This window comes from Bombus fervidus, chromosome 5 (genome assembly GCF_041682495.2).
Source record: "Bombus fervidus isolate BK054 chromosome 5, iyBomFerv1, whole genome shotgun sequence".
NCBI lineage: Eukaryota > Metazoa > Arthropoda > Insecta > Hymenoptera > Apidae > Bombus > Bombus fervidus.
In genome coordinates, this window is record NC_091521.1 from 1,708,756 (window position 1) to 1,725,505 (window position 16,750).

General features: G+C 41.2%; 1 protein-coding gene across 1 annotated transcript; it reads right to left on the reverse strand.

Annotated features, from left to right (window-relative positions):
* Window positions 1-4,224: 4,224 nt before the first annotated feature.
* Window positions 4,225-9,205, reverse strand: LOC139987524 (uncharacterized). Its single transcript, XM_072003867.1, has 5 exons — window positions 9,132-9,205; window positions 8,634-8,760; window positions 8,348-8,541; window positions 8,028-8,135; window positions 4,225-4,640 (listed from the first exon to the last, which is right to left on the reverse strand). The coding sequence occupies exons 1-5, from the start codon at window positions 9,155-9,157 to the stop codon at window positions 4,505-4,507; spliced, it is 591 nt and encodes a 196-aa protein (XP_071859968.1). The 5' UTR covers window positions 9,158-9,205; the 3' UTR covers window positions 4,225-4,504.
* Between the last annotated feature and the right edge of the window lie 7,545 nt (window positions 9,206-16,750).

Consider the following 16,750-nt stretch of genomic DNA (forward strand, 5'->3'; position numbering starts at 1 on the left):
AACTAGCGATCACGTGGGTTATGCAGGGTTCATACAATTTAATCTACACTAGAAGAAATTTTACGCACAAAGGAAAGGCAACAAGGTTGAAAATTTTCCAAATGGTATTTATATCGATCGTAAGTCTCGACGTGATAGACTTTTATTTTTGCTTCTGTTTGAATTTTTAAATGTGAGATGTGAGGTATCACTATCGTAATGGTTTCGCAAATAAGACAAATAGTTCCATACAACATTATTTTTGTTTATATAGAAAATATTCGAAATCATCGATTAGTGTTGCAAAGTTAAGAAATTAGATTGCGTGGGACTGTCATGGAAAACATTGTGTGAGATTATAAAGCGAAAAATAAGTGGCTCATAATCGGAATCGTCGAAAATTCAAACTGTCGCTTCTTGAGTTGTCTTTTAGTTAGAAATTGGTCTTGAGTGGATTAAGAAAGCTCCCAATTCTATTTGTCTCGTACCACATCGCGAAGTGAAATATATTAGGTTGTCCGAAAAGTGTGTTTCTTTTATAGACACGTCTTTTACAACGATGCATCTTTATACAAACATGAAACCTAATTTGTCGAATATTGTAATCTTTATTTTGATAGAACAAAATAGATCATACGTAATTCGACAAAATGATACAGATACATAATAATAAAACGAAAAATATTGTGCATCCGTTATTTCCTTATAAAACGAAAGAAACTTTTCGGACGACCTAATTTATATTATTTTTATTTATATTATAGTACATATATATATACATTAATGTTTGAAGGGAACGCGAAAGCCCTGTGTAAATTCGGTTTGGCAAGCTTTAATCGAGTTGTTGCCGAAGGAAGAAAGTTGGAAACGTGTGACGCTGGTCGAAAAGCTCGAAAGTTAGCCGGAGTCTTAACAGTTCTTCCGCAGTTAGTTGTAAACGTTTGAATTTCCTAAGACCAGTCGGAAACTGTGTGGCTCTTTCGAGACCCGTTTCAAGATCTTCGATAGACTGTGGAACGATTTCGCGACAGTTCTCGTCGAGGAAACAGGGGTCGAGGTGAAAGTTTTGCCGGCTCGTAAATTCTACCAACGTCATGGAATCTTGCTCAGTGTCTGATCGCTATGTATAATGTACACCATAGGACAGCGGCGTGTAAAGGAAATCAATCGATTAACAGACCAATTTCGAAATTCATTAGCTCATCTAGCTCTTGAGCCGCTGTGAAGTTGCTGCATGCCAAACGAGCTGATTAATCAGCACCCAACTCGTGTACTTCGCACGCGTCGCGTTGACAACACCTGTAATAAATCTCCCTTAAAGAACACGGTATTATTCCAAATTTTTATTGAAAACGTGCGCGGCATAATGCTGTTCCCTCGTTCTTGAACGAGCTTTCAATCCTTTTGTCTCCCTTGCTGTCATTTTTTTAATCAATTTTTCGATTGCCCAAACGGATGGATTGGACCAAGTCAGTGTCACGTAGGAGACACAAGAAATCACGAAATTCACAGATCACCGGTGATCTCCTCGCGTCGCAGTTCGAACGTTTCACAAATAAGGTAAAGAGTTGAACTTTAGATATATTTAGTAGTAAAATTTATTGTACGAATCCAACAGAGTGACGCTTCAGAGTGTTAGAACAGGGAATGTCGAGAGCTGATTTTAGGAAGGTTCCTATATTAGGTTGTCCGAAAAGTTTCTTTCGATTTAAAAGATGACAATAGATGAAAAACAATTTCTGTTTTATATTATCTTATTGAATTAGGTACGATCCATTTCGTTATATTTCTATTATTATATTCGTGCATAATTCAATAAACTAATATGAAACAAAAAACATTGTGCGTCTATTATTTCCTTATAAAACGAAAGAAACTTTCCGGACAACCTAATACTATGGGTTTGGCTCCTATGAAGGCGGTGTCGCCGGGGCCCAGGTCAGAGATGGCCATGCTGTTGCTGTTTTCTGACATTGGAACACTCTCTACGTTGTTGTTTCGATGACCTGCGGGATGTTCGTTAGACCCCCTTGGTTTCTCTATCGCTAATTTATGGCTCTGTGACATCAGCGTATTTAACGCGACGCGTTCTAAGAATGGCTCATGGGCAAAATCTTGCGACAGAGATCGAGTCCATCGGTGTTAAGTTTCTAATCGAGCTACAAATACGCGTGGAAGCTTCGATAGCGTAATAACTAACAATAAGCCCGGAGAGGGAAACTCATTGACGCGATCAATGTCCCAGTTGGCTAGCATGGAATTCTCGGCGAATGGAAATTCCGATTTGCCAGATTACGAGACCTCTGATCCTGATTTTGCCGGATGAAGTTACATCTATAGACTGTGAGTTCAACTGCTCTGGAACGTCGTTCTAATCCATACGCGATAAACAGAAGCAAATAAATCATTCGCCATGGTGCACTGATTAAACGTATCTACTATCGACGTAATTTTACCGTTTCGAAATGAATTTGCAGTGATTAACGCGCGAGTATTGTTCAGACGATAAGAAATTAGGGAAATTAGCGACTAGTATGCGCGCGGTAAGATCGAAGCCGAGCGTTGGAACTCGTGTGCATGTATGCTTAAGCACTCTAGACCTTAAATTCCTAATGAAACTTGGCGAAAGTTCTGTGGAAGTTGCCGTTGTAAAATATCCGGCTTTACTTCCGCCTGTGTCGAAATTCTCGCGGACTTCACACCCATAGCAGCTATAAAATTCAGCTGGTTTTACCAACTTCCGGCATAAAGCCTGTTGGCCTACGTATTGGGACTCCAACTTTTTTTCCTACGCTCCTTCATAAACTTTGCTCGATATTAGCTATAAGGATTTGCCCTCTACGTCGGTATAAAACTTGCAAATGCGGTTTAATTCGATGGAAAACCTTAGCAAATAATTATCAACCACCTTATGGATACAATAATGGTCGGTTTCCAAGCACGCCTCAGGCTTACGATCGTTGGGTAATTACGCACAGATGTATAAGCAGCTTTTTCACCGAAGATAATTCGATATCATCCGCGTACTGTCTGTTTCATTCTCGCACCCTAATCGGAGACGATAAATTGTCGCCATATATCCGTGATAGTGTTACTCGAGACACTTTTAGCCTTCGTGTTGTCACGACAATAACAGCGGCGTCCCTACGATAGCCATTTCTTTCGCCCGCTGTTTCCGGTTCTGTAATTAAACGATCCTCCACGCAGACAGACGAATTCCAGGCGAAATCTTAGAAATGTGCAATGCTGCGAATCGTTAAGAGTCTGTTTGACAGTCATAGACGATTTCCGAGATTTACTTCTTCAATGCAAATGTTCAAAAGTTTAGGATCGATCGCCTCGCTAATAATTTCGTCTGTTCGGACTGCATTTGTCGAAACGAAATCGTAGACAGAGCTCGATTAACCGAACTTCCGCCGATTGAATTCGCCTATCTGGACGCGAATGAAAAATAATTAAATACCAATTACAGAAACTATTATATTTGTCCAAGTTCAGATAAATGCGGTTCTACTGTATCGAGTATCCTCCACAGGGAGGGCTCACTTGTGTGAGTCTATGGGGGCTGGCAAACCCATGTTCCCACAGCCAGGGAGGACCGTCGGGACAAGCGTCACGCTTACGTGAGTCCTCTATGTACATCGCAGGGAAGGTCGTCGGGAATGTAATGCGCTTGACCGCGGTTATGCTCGCTCTACGTGGCCTTGGGTAGTAGCGCACCCACGATCCTGATGCCAAGGGTGGGACCGTCGGGATAAGTCCCGGGTACAAAAGTACTTTCAGGCCCCTGCTTACGTGAGTCCCATCTAGATCTGCCGAGCAAAGCTAGCAGGTCCACACGATAGACCACCACGGGGGTCGAGTATGAGCCCGGAGGGAGTAGCAACACTTCTGCTCGACCAGTTCGAGTTTGGACTTGTGGTGACAGTGGTTGATTCCAAGATGCTGGCAAGACGGCCGTTTAAGGAGTGTGGGTGCCGCCCCCCCCCACTCCTGAACGGTTCGTCGGCGGGTGAGCAGCGTACCAACTGTTCCGGAACCGTCCTGAAGAGACGCTAGGACTTAGAAAACGCCCCGTTCGATCTGAGATGAGTGACAGCCCCCGTAGGCCTAACTAATACAGGTAGCTGGTTGGGCGTAACCCCAACCTCTATGGTCCTAGGGGACTCGGGTTCAGTATGGCGAAAAGTCAACGCTGAGGAATGAGCCCGTAAAACACAAGCCACACTAGTTGTATCGAGGATCATCATGATTTACGCTAAATCATCGGAGGCTGTAATGTTTATTAACGGGAGTATATGCGCATAGGATTACATTTATAAGAATATTTATTCTTATAGTGTTCTCGCGATCTTAAAATAAATTCTTCGTTGGAGGAAAGTAGCACGTAAAACGATCAATCCATTAAATTGTATGATATTCGTAGTAATCGAAGCGCTGGAACGGCACCGAGTACGAGCATAAAATCGAACTGTTTATCCGATCGAAGTGCAAGCGGCGTTGCATCGCAGTGGTTTTTCAGAGTTCAAGCGAGGACTCCAATCAAGTCGAAGAGTCCCACGGGGCATTGCGGTCGGTACTTAGAGCAGCTTCCATTACGTCCAACCACTTCGGCTTGAAGAATATCCCGCGGTAGTGGCTCGTGTCGCGAGCTTGTTGGTCTGAAAAAAACATCGACTGGTACATACATCTGCACGATAATAAGGAGCTTTTCCTTTTTTCTCTATGCCGCGGTACCTCGGCGCGATAACAAGGTCTAGCGCACTGTTGGTCGACTCGTTAACAGACGGCCATTAAATTGTCCAGGTATCATACGATTCTTTGCACGAGCCAATTTAAAGAGCCGGCCAACGACTGTTACCTGCGTTATCTTGCGAAACTTTTTTCGGTCGTTCGAAACGAGGGTTGCGGAATAAAGAAAAAGAAAAGGATTCGGATATTATGATTTTGTTAGGACAGATGATAGACGCGTTGTAAACTGAATTCGGTAACCAGGTCGACCAGAAGTGTCTGAATCTACTTCCGATCTTGTACCTTCAAATTATTTTTTTTTATTCTTTTGTATACTTTAAATTTATTCTTATATTAGGTCGTTCGAAAAGTTTTTTTCGTTTTATAAGGAACAACATTTTTCGTTTTATATTATTTTATCGAATTGAAAATCACAACGTTCGACAGATTAGATTTCACGTTTGTATAAGGATGTATCGTTGTAAAGGACGTGTCTGTAAAAGAAAGACACTTTTCGGATAACCTAATATCTTAAAATATTTTCCGAGATTTTCGAAAATCGAAATTACAAATTTCTGGGTCAGTCGATGAGTTGCAAGTCTTCTCAGAGTCGACAGTTTCTCTTAAAACGAGGATGAAAAGACTGACAAGACGGTGAAAAAATTGGACAGGACTAAACGGAATTTCCTAGAGTCCCTCCCTTTTTCTTACTACCTGACCGTTTCCTCGTGCCAGCTAGGAGATGATTCCGCGAGCCGAGCAAACGAACACGACAATATGTCGTGCATATCTCGCATGCTCGTAAAAAGTCAGGAACGGTCGGGCCGCTTTCATTGCGCTTTTATTTCGGCTGCTGTCCCCTCTTATTTCGAATCGGGATGACTGGAGAAAGAGGGAAAGCACGCGTTTCGCTAGCCTCGCTCTTCTTCCGTTTTATTGCTACCGTCCTGCCAGAGATACGAGGTGAAAAACAATATAATTTCGTTATCAGAGCGAGAAGAGTCGAAACGACCCGTTCGTGGTTCCTTCCAAGCGAACTCTTTTCTTCTCTCGAATTTATTGTAAAATACGCGCAATTCTTTCTTCCTTGATTTGTAAAGACAATAGATTGTAGTCGCTGTTTGAACGTTTCATGCAATTCGAGAGCATCGTCTGTTCTTTTGAAAAGAAAGGAATGTAGAAAATTGAAGTAACTGCTGTTCTTGATCCTACGAATCTTGAAACTGGAAGAAATCGATACAATTTCTTGCAATTTCCTTTGCTTATTTTTCGAACGTCGATCAGTATCACTGATCGGAGCAATTTGTATACTCGCAGTTGTGTTTTTATTTGAAACTGACGAGAACCGGCGCGAGTTTAATAACACCTCGTTCGCAGCTCGAAGGCAAACAAGCTGTCCCTATGATTCTTTCATGTCGCCTTAGTCAGTTCCATTTTCTCAAATTACCCGTGAGACCGTGTGAAAGGACTCTCAAGGAGGACAACGCTTCCACTAACGCGATAACAACTTCAACGGAAAAACGTAGTTCATTTGCAATTTTTATTCACCCCTGTGAACATCTTTCGCGGACTTTTCCATTCTCTGTTTGCGTTTTGCCTGGCAAACACTATCACCATATGTATTTCGATTCCTTGTTTATCATTAAAACTACCGGCGACTAAAATATAAAAGAAATCGACCGAACGAAAAAAATTAAAATGGAAACGTCTATGAAGAAACATAACGTAAACATGACGTAAAGAACAAATAGAAAATTACTAAGTCAAACTAGACTCAGACCTAAGTAAACAAAAACATTGATCGAATCAAACGAAGAGCAAATCGAAGAAATTGAAGCAAAGAAATAGAAAGGAAAGTTATGAAAAATTAGAACGCAAAGGAAGAAGCAAAAGTTGAAGGGAAATTATCCAAAATACATCTTCGTACCACGAAAAATGACAAATTCATCATTTTGATCCCTCTGGTGGTAGCATTAATCGTCGCTGTGTCCTTTCGCTGAAGAAAAATCCAAAGACGTCAGTGTGGAATTGGAAACTCAGAAATGTTCTACGTTTCAGACGAGTTTCTCAAGTTGCTCACGTAGAGCTCGAGAAACGCGCAAAATGGAATACATCGTCGACAATGTCGGGGACATTTTTCTGGAAGAAAGACGAGCATACAGAAACTCAAAAGCTTGTTGAATATGGTGCAGCTAATTCGAAAGCTTCAATACCCGTGTCGATATTGACCCAGATTTCACGAAATCTGTCCGAAACAGCTGTTCTCTCTTTTTTAACTAACCGCATAGCGATTCGATTTTGTTTGAAGAACGAATCACGTATCGATTATAATCTTGAAAATTGAACGAGGCAAAATCGTTGGAGATGAAATAACGACGAGGACGAAGCATAGATTTGGTAGAGCGTTTTCCTGGTTCCGAGCCAGTCCATTTTCTCGACTCGGTGGATAGAGGTAAACCGCGTAGAATTTTCACGACGGCGAGGATATCGTCGGCGGCCGAGGACGACGACAATGCGGCGTCACGGCCGCCTGCGGGCCGTCTTTTTTATTCATACGTCCCTGGCTCGACAATTTATCCGCCCACGAGTCGACATGTGTCAGCGTGTGCGAGGTGCACGCGCACAGAAGAAGAAGCTGGCATGCCGTCTAGAAGCGAGAAAGCTAAACCAAATTTGTTTTTCTACACGGTTTGTGTATCTACTCCAATTTGCGCCGCCTTGGACCGGCCGAAAAAAGGCCTGGCTCTTTTTTTCGCAGCGCGAAACGAGGTCGCGCCGACGAAATTTCCAGCTGGATCCTTTAGCGCATTATACTCGGCGCGAACAATGGCCCCTGCCAGTACCGAGTTCCGTCTTTTCTCTGGAAACGTGGATGGCGATCTTTTCGATCTCTGGCGGTTGGATTCGCGGCTTGAAAATGATCTACGCGCCGTTTTTCGAGAGCAGGAATTTTCCGTAATTTCGAACGCCGGGTTAATTGAACTTTGCAAAGCGGCACAAGGTCCTCTTGCTAATTCCGTTCCGTTTCGACTTTGAAGGGGTTGTCTGTCGTGAAAATTGCTAATGTCTATCTACTTATTAAGTTAATTGTTCGCCTGCGTTAAACTTTGTCATCGAGGCAGAATGGAATTAGAAAGAGACGACGAAGATGAAATTTGCAAGTAGGAAAATTACCTTAACCGAATTAACGGCGAGCTTAAAGGAATCTACAGGCAGGTTGAAGGACAGATTAGGAAGGACGAATGGAAGCAATTCGACGGGATGATTATGAGAGACGAGGGCTGCCGTGTAACGTAAAAGCTAACGGAGGAACTTACGTGAAGATCACGTGCAGAATGTCACCAATGAGTCCGTTATGTCTCAGGTAGTGCTCCGAAGTTTCGCAAATGGCCCTCAGCAGGCATTCGTGACCCTGATATCCGTAGCTGTGCAGAAAGTCAGCAAAGCAAAGTGAAAAATAAAATAAGACCGTCCGTGGCTGACCTACTACAACTTCTGGGTCAGCATCCGCGTGCACCTATATTTTTCTCTACTCTGTTCTATATTTTTTCTTTCACTTTCCGAACTACGAAATACTCTACAGTACAGTCTGTAGACTAATACAATAACCTCTCGGTGTAATCAATTTCGAACTCACTTGACGAACTTATTCTCTACAGCTTGATAAAGCGTAGCTCTGTCCAAGCTTCTCTTCCTTCTTCGTTCCTCGGTATACAGCCAGAGTTTCTCATCGCTGGCGTTCGTTGGCAGGCTGTAAGTCGCCTCGAAGAAATCGGCTATGGAAATCGATTTGTACGGCTCCTCCAGCGGTATCGCCAGCGCGACGAACAGCTTCAAGAAGAACACGTTTATCACTTTCAACTCGATTCTTCCTTCGCGCGAATCGATAATTTCTTATTGTCCACTGCTACTCTGACACTCACACCTGCGGTACTTTCTTCCGGGAACGTGAGGGACCGGATGGGTCGATGAAGTATCTCCGCCAACTCCGAATTTAGGAGTCTCGAGCCAGTCGGATGGAATATCACCAGCAGATTGAGCATCAAGAGGCTGTAAAAGAAGACTTTGCTTCAGACTGGTAAACCGTGCACGTTGCTCGTAAAACAATTTTCACGATATATCAAAATGGCTGCGGGATACGACAGATAGAGATCGAAAGAAGTACGGGAAACTTTCTCGACTGATTTCTAACGTTCCTACGTTGTACCGCGACTATCGCGAATCGGACGAGACTTGATTAACATTACAAATGAACAGGCGCTGAGCGAAATTGAAGCTCCTTTCGTCGGCCGGATGAAAATTCAACGGGTGAAGTCGGAAGACGGCGGAGATCGTTTAATTCTCTTTAAGAAGTTCTAATGCGCGAACTCGCCTGGATGGATCCGTTAACGAACGATAATCGGTTTAATTATTGAACGTACAGAAGTTCTTGCCGATGGGTCGACATTTCCGAGGACACTTAACCGTAGGCTCGCAGAGAAGACGCAAGTCTGACGTTCTGCAACTTCCTCTCGGTTCATTTTCTCCGCGCAAACCGGTTCCTTCGTTAACGATATTAGCGATTATTAACGATAATTACTTGCAAACTCACGAAGATGTCTACACGCTGGACGAATGTAGAAGGGGAAACAGAAGTTTGATCTGTAACAGTCGATATTTCGAATAAACTGTCATTGAATAGTATAAACTCAAGAGCGTCGTTGTGTTGAAGCTTCATTAGCATCAGTTTCCATTAAATTTCACGATGGAATTTCGTTCTTGTCGACTCATCGCCAGCGATATTTTCCACTGTTGTTCCGGTGTCAAGCTTTCCAAAGTCAGCCAAAAAGTTTTTACGTGTTGCCGGTCACGTTGGCGGACGGTGGCACGGTTTTCAAATGCGATTACAATTCTCCACGCGCGGCACCTCAGATATCGTGGCGGCCTGGGGTGGCGGTGATTAAAAAACCACCGATTTTAGCGTTGGCGTGGCTGGTGAAAAAAAACAAGAAAACGAGAAGGCTACGCCGGCTAGAAATGCTGCTGTGCTTTAACCATGCACACGTAAATGAGCCCACTTTTCTGGGACTATTTCCTGTTTTTAATTCTTCTCCTCGTTTACTTCAATACACACGCATCGCACGAGCCGTTCTCCACCGAAGAGTATATGTCCGTTTAACCATAAGAATGCAATAATAAATACGCGACAAATGTTTTCTTTCTTATTATTTATATTGAGATATGTATAATTTTGTGTGCTAGACTAGATTAGCCGCGTGGTACTGACACACTTATGTGAATATGAGTGTATAGAAGTATGTGTGTGCACAGCGTCTCGAAAAACAGATGAATGCAACTGTTCCGTTGGCGACGTACTATAGAAGATGGTGAGACAAAGAGAGTGTTGAGACGCGTGCAAATGTATATGGATGAAGATCCTGTAAATCGTTTATTAAATAAATCTAAAACTATTTTAAGTCTTCCTTTATTTTTATTTCGGCGATTAAGATCCACAATTCTCAACAATTTAATTTGTACTTTACAATTTGTCCAGGTGGTCATTTGGTAAATTTTTCTAACTTCATTGCTAAATAATATGTGGATGGCTAGCCCCAGTGGGATACCATCTTTGAGTTTGACTATTTTATTTCTTTAGTGAGCTCAGTGGGATGTTTTTCTTTTTAGTCTTCTTTCTGTGAGAGTTTTGCTCGTTTCAGCAGCCAGCTGGTTTGGATGCGTTGCCGTTCTTTTCTTGTATTTTTCTGCCTATCTGCCGATTTCTTCTTTGACCGTTGGTATTTTTAAATCTTTGCGTACATCCTCGTTTCTGACATACCAAGGGGGGGTTCATTATTGTTCTGAGTATCTTCGATTGTAGCGACTCTAGTTTATTTATGCGGCTCATTGCTGCTGGCCCCATAGCGGTATTCCGTCCAGATTGGTTTTATTATTGTTTTGCAGATTTCTAGTTTATTTTCTATGCCGAGTTTAGAGTTTCGACTGGTTAACCAGTACACCTGTCTTCTTTTTATCCGTATTTTGTCTATAATTGATTTAGTATGTTGCTTCCATATAAGTTGTGTGTCTAAGAGGGCGGCAAATGTGAGTGTGCCTCAAAGGAAAGGCTCTAGCGAGTTTAACTATAAACGAGGACGTCGAACGAAAGAGGGTGAAAAATACGTTCAACGCAGCCTTTGTGTGTGACCGATGAAAAAAGTCAAATAACTTTCGACTTGATTACCTATAGGGTTAATCAAGTTTCTTCGTTTATTTATCTATTTACTTCGCCTTTATTCATTGCGGGATATGCATACGATGATTTGAACGAAGGAAGTTGGAATATTTGCAAACTTACGAAAGTAGGCGCAAAAGCGATGCTCGGTGTATTGCCAAGTACTATATATAATAGTAAAACTTATAGTATAATAACACCATCGCTCAAAAGAACGCGGGCACTTGTTTACATTCGGCAGAATATAATTTAATCAGGAAATTACGAAGAGAAAATTGCGCAGGGTGATTTTTCTCTTCATCGAGGCTGTCGTAGAATATTAAGATACGATGAAAAGTACTTTCACAAGTTAATATGGAATAAAATAGTTGGCGTTTATAAGCGTCGAACGTTATGTTTTATTTCAAGTTACAACATCACGTTAAATTACAGAACTGTAGAATTATTTGTGTATTTCCAATATATTGGGTTGGCAACTAAGTGATTGCCAACCCAATATATGGCTGAATTTTCGTTGAAAATGCACGGAACAACGCAACACATCAATATACACAATTACTCGTTTTGTACAATGTACCGTACGTTTATTCCGAAAGCACTTGCAGTCGCTAAGGTTGTGAAAGTTAGACTCGAAGAAATTCTACAAAATTCGTAATTATTAATTTAGTGTCGTACGTAGTATCCTCCGCCATGGTTCCAAGTTTGAATATCTCGCGATTGTTAGCGACGAAAAAACGGTGGCGCCTGAATATATCTCCTGCCACCTTGCGACCCTTTTGTATCTCCTTCTCGTTGTTTTGCTCCAGAAACGTTTATTCCTCGTGCATCGACCGCTCGTGCATGACATATAGCGACACTTTTCCGTTTTCACAAACAGGTCAGAGACGATTGTTTCTCCTCAGGACGAAGTGCCTATTCACTGCAGATGCGTCTGTTACCTTTTTACGGGAACAGAGCGCCGCCGTGTCGATGTTCTTCTTTTTTCCACCACCGACTACCATCGTTCAGTAAACTGTTTCACCATTTCCGTTCTATCTACTATAAGCCGTAGTAGCCATCCAACGTTGCTGCAAACTTCCCTTTATAGATCCTGTCACGTGTTTCTTGAAATTAATAATAAGTTTACTACCGAGACAAATCGACGAGATTTCCTGTTCGTAATAGGCCACGATTAAAGTCGGATTCCTTCGAGTATGGTCCTTGAAATGAATGGCATGATTGCCGAAAAGATTTGCCATTTCCTTGGCGCCTTGAGACGCAGTTCCAGGAATACGAAATTCAGATTGGATCGTGGAGAAACGATGTCCTGGAAATCGGTAGAAACACGAGGCTCGGAGATCCCGCTTTTACCGCTTCACTTTTTAAATCCCACGTCGTTCCGTAGACCATTTTGTTAGCATCGCGAACAGATGAATAATGGATCGCTATAGTAGTAAAAATAATCGGTTTCCGATCTGTAAGTACAATTATAAGTTGTAATTTCCGAATAGAATTTGCATCGGTTCCTCTGGCAAAATCGTTCGCTCTTCTTTTCAGCGTTCTTCTTCTCGCCCAGTTTTTATCCTAGCCATTTTTGATTTTATTTTATCGATATTTATCGAATTCCGTAAAGCATTATTCGTTACGCTTTTCACATTTTTCTCACCATCTCTTTCGTTGGTTTAGAGAGAAAACTCAGGTTTGAATTCCGATAGAAAATATCGAACGTCTAAACGAGTGCGAAGCTATTATTTGCTAATTCGATGCACGATAATCGAAGCTATTTTATAAATTTCATGGCAGCTCGTCGAGCGCCTCGCATCATTCAGCGAGTTTTAAAGACGCCAGATATCCAAACGAGCGATAAAATTCGATTTACATAATCCATGTAAAAAGCTTCCATGAATTAATATCCTCTTTTTCTCTTCTTCTGCCGGGAATAATTGAATTCGATGCTTCTTGCGTGTCGATGAATTTCAACGGCGATTTATTAGATTGTCGTATCGCCGGGACACTAAACGGGAGAAATTTCTACACCTCGAACGTATTAATATTATTTGTCATGTGTCTTGGATATGCATATATGATATATCATTCGCGAAGAATTTTCGATAGAAAGCGCTTCGTTTCGCAGAAAAATGCAGCCGTTTCATAAAATATTCTGTGGAAGGGTTCGCAAAGGATGATTTCACAAAATTTCAATCCGTTTCTTTCGTTGCTCCATCGATTGTTCTTCTATCGGTTCCCAGATTTTTACCAGACGAGAACAGATAGCCGCAAATCGTACAATCACCGTGAAAATTTCATTTTATTCGTTCGATTCGGAGAAAATGAAGGAAGAAGAAAGAAATAAAGAAAAAGGAACGCTTTAAAGTAGCGAATGTGACTGAGAAAAATTTTCGGCCAATCCAACTGGACTGTGTTTCGCGTCCGGGCAGGTCGTTAGATTTTCGTCGGGTATTCGCCCGCTACGAAGTTCCGACGGTCTGTAATTTCCTCTGAGCGTCGACTATTCTAATTTTAATGATAGAGATGTAACGTGCCCTCGGCCGGCTCTCAGAGACCGCGGGAAATCTGTTCAAAGGCGCGTCGAAATTACGATTCGCACACACGTTTTAAACAGAGATTCACGATAAACCAACTGCGCGGCCCTGTCCTGACCGATCTTTTCTCATCTCTGATAATAAACGAATAGCTGGAAATTCGCCGTTGTTGAGCAGCTTCGATACGCGAAATTCTGAATGGTCGAATTAAAACTACTTCGCTTCTGGTGGTTGTTATTCGAACGCTCAAGTGAATTCGTTACCCTGTTTGGTGCTTATTAAAGCTACATTTTCTCGGCGAATGAAAATAACGGAAGCCATGATAATCGCATTAGCACATGCGTATTTCGAAAAAGGATTTCGGTGTATGAGAGCTTGGAGTCAATGATCCAGTTTGATCGAAGATTTCAAGGATGTTCTAAAAATATAGGTCGATGGAACGAGTAACAGAGGTCAATGAAAGAACGTACTATCGTCTAATTAACATATTTCCTATTAATTTTTAATTATAATATAGGAATTTGAAAGATATGTTTCACGATATGTCACGTGTGCACCTAAACTTTCTTCATCGTCTCGATGTCAAGCATCAATTCTACAAGCAGTGCTCGATATTTACTAAGAAATATTATCATATTATCAATTTCGAAATAAATAATATTTTTTAAAGTCTCTATAATACAAGTCGCCTCTGTTTTGCATTTTTTCTACATGTAACTTCTGTATGATATTAAAAGTCGTCAAACTATTGGGTTGGCAACTAAGTGGTTGCAGATTTTGTCAATACTATCTAATGACAAAATCCGCAATCGCTTAGTTGTCAATCCAATATTACAGGGACAGAAATAACCGGATAGCTTTGGAACATTGTACAGACAGTTGCTCTCGTACAACTACGATGATTAACATCGAGCACTTAGACCTGTTACATATACTTAAGAGAAGAATCGTGGGTTATAATTGAGATAAGTCAGTATATAACACGCGATAACTATTTGAGCGTCTTCAAGTAGCGATTACGGTATCTCGACATAATAGCGAGTTACGCAAATTTATCGTTTCAATTCTAGCAGCTTAAGTTCGTTCATGGATCGGTGGAACAAGGAATTTCGCACCTACATCGTTACCGAATTTAACGGAGAATAACTATTTCCTGAGACAGAGAAGAAGCGAGGAATCAGTGGATGAAGTGTGTCGCTATTTTTCCGGCTTCCTACCCAGATGCGAATAAATTGTCGCCGAAATAAACCAGCTTCGCAGACGTGAAAGCATTCATTGGTCTGTGGGAAGACGAATGAACCGCAGTTACCGGTCGACGAAATATCTTCAACCCCTTGAAAACGATTTCTCGATGTTTTCATCCATCGATGGAAACGAAATTCGATAATTCCATCCAGCAACGTGGTCCGATTCCCAAACAAGCAGTTTTCATCTTTCTTATAGCAAATGATTGCTGTCAGATATTCGCAGACGGCCTTCGTAACAAGTAGAACGAGCCATCGGACCATCTGATCCGCAAAATCCGATTCTTTCTTCCTAGCACGTATTTCCTCTTTGGCCTCGCAGCTCTCACGGCTATCAGCCGATATTTGCAAGCCGCTCGGAATCAGGCGGCCTCCTATTCAAAGAAGAAATAAGCGTCGAAGAGAGAGAGAGAGAGAGAGAGAGAGAGAGTCTGTAAAAGAGAAAGAGGAGTCGATCTCTTTTCTTCTATTCTCTGTATAATCACTTTTCATAGCCGCGTTTTCCTCCACTCATTAGCCAGCTAGTTTTCATGCACCGAGGCCACCGTTTATATTCGCGGCAATTCTTGGCGGCTGGTTCGAATCAATCCCCAGGGTGCTTTGCTTCGAGGAGGATATATTCTTCTCGCTGGCGTCTCTACGGCCCGTTGTTAAGAAGATTTATCGTCGCACCGGAGAGTCCGGCGTGCGCAAGACCGCCCATAATACGAAAATAATGCAAATGTCGTGTGAACGTGACGATACAATTGAGGCAAGATGGCCGAAAGGGGATATTCGCGGGTTAATGCGAATCGAAGATAACCCTGGATTTCCGCGCATTTAAATCCACTTAAACCAGGCTTTCGTATCTTATCCTAACGATCTTCGGCAAGAAATAACGTTTGAATTCGTTTCGCTCGATCATTAATAACGCTTCATTGCAGTTTTCCGATCGACCAGTAGCTCGTACGGTTTTCTTATGCTACGCGATGAATATCATTTAATCTGTCGTGTTTGGAAGGATTTGCACGTGCGTGCTGATTAACGTTTCGTTCGAACAACCACTTTTGAAGACGGAAAAGAAACAGTAGATTGCATCGTTAACGCGTTATATATCATTTAATTCGGTTTGATGGAAATAGTCGGGGTTTAACAATTTAAAATTCGAACTTGAAATTTACACAGAATAATAAAATTTGCTGTACTTGTATTTAGTAAGAAATTAGTATACAGCATGATCAGTGATTTGAAACATATAATTAGTGGGAAGGATCATCTCTCCGAATATTGTGACATATTAACCTAAGTCCAACAATGCGTCAACCTAATGTTTTATTTGCAATTTTTTTTCGATCGATTTATACAAATGACTTTTATTTCTTTGACATTACGGCTATAAGAAGGAATTTCAAGGATTTGTTTAATACTTTTTCAGCCATTTCTTCTTACGCCGATATCATGATATACTGTATTATGAAATTTGAAAAAATATACCCAAGTATCCATAGCATTATGACGAATTCTTTTGTAGATCCTAAATGAAATTCTTTTATGTTTTTGATTTGCGTAATAGACTTCGAAGAAGTACATTTACAAATATATTTTGAACTTGATAAGGCAATATGTAAATTACGTTTTCCAATATGATCCCATTTATACAACTCTCATTATTTCGTTATTTTATTGTTTAATACGTCAATATAATAAAGAATTGACTTTCGAAAACTTTGGTATTCTCTTCCAAGTGTATAATCGCAATAAATATTTTCTAACTTCTATACATGTATATGTATTTTCAAATTAGTTTATTTTACCAATACAATCACGATATATTTACGATGCTTGTGTTTCATTACGATATTAATGAAATTTCGAAACGTTTTGTACATATGCCACATATTGGGTTGGCAACTAAATGATTTCGGATTTTGTCATTACCACCTAATGATATAATCTGCAATCACTTAGTTGCCGATCCAATACATTTACCGTAGATCCATTAGTCCTTTTTCAATCATCTTCTCGATGCAAATAATTAGACACACGTGCAGGTCCTTCCAAACTTCCGATCTGCATAGATAAAA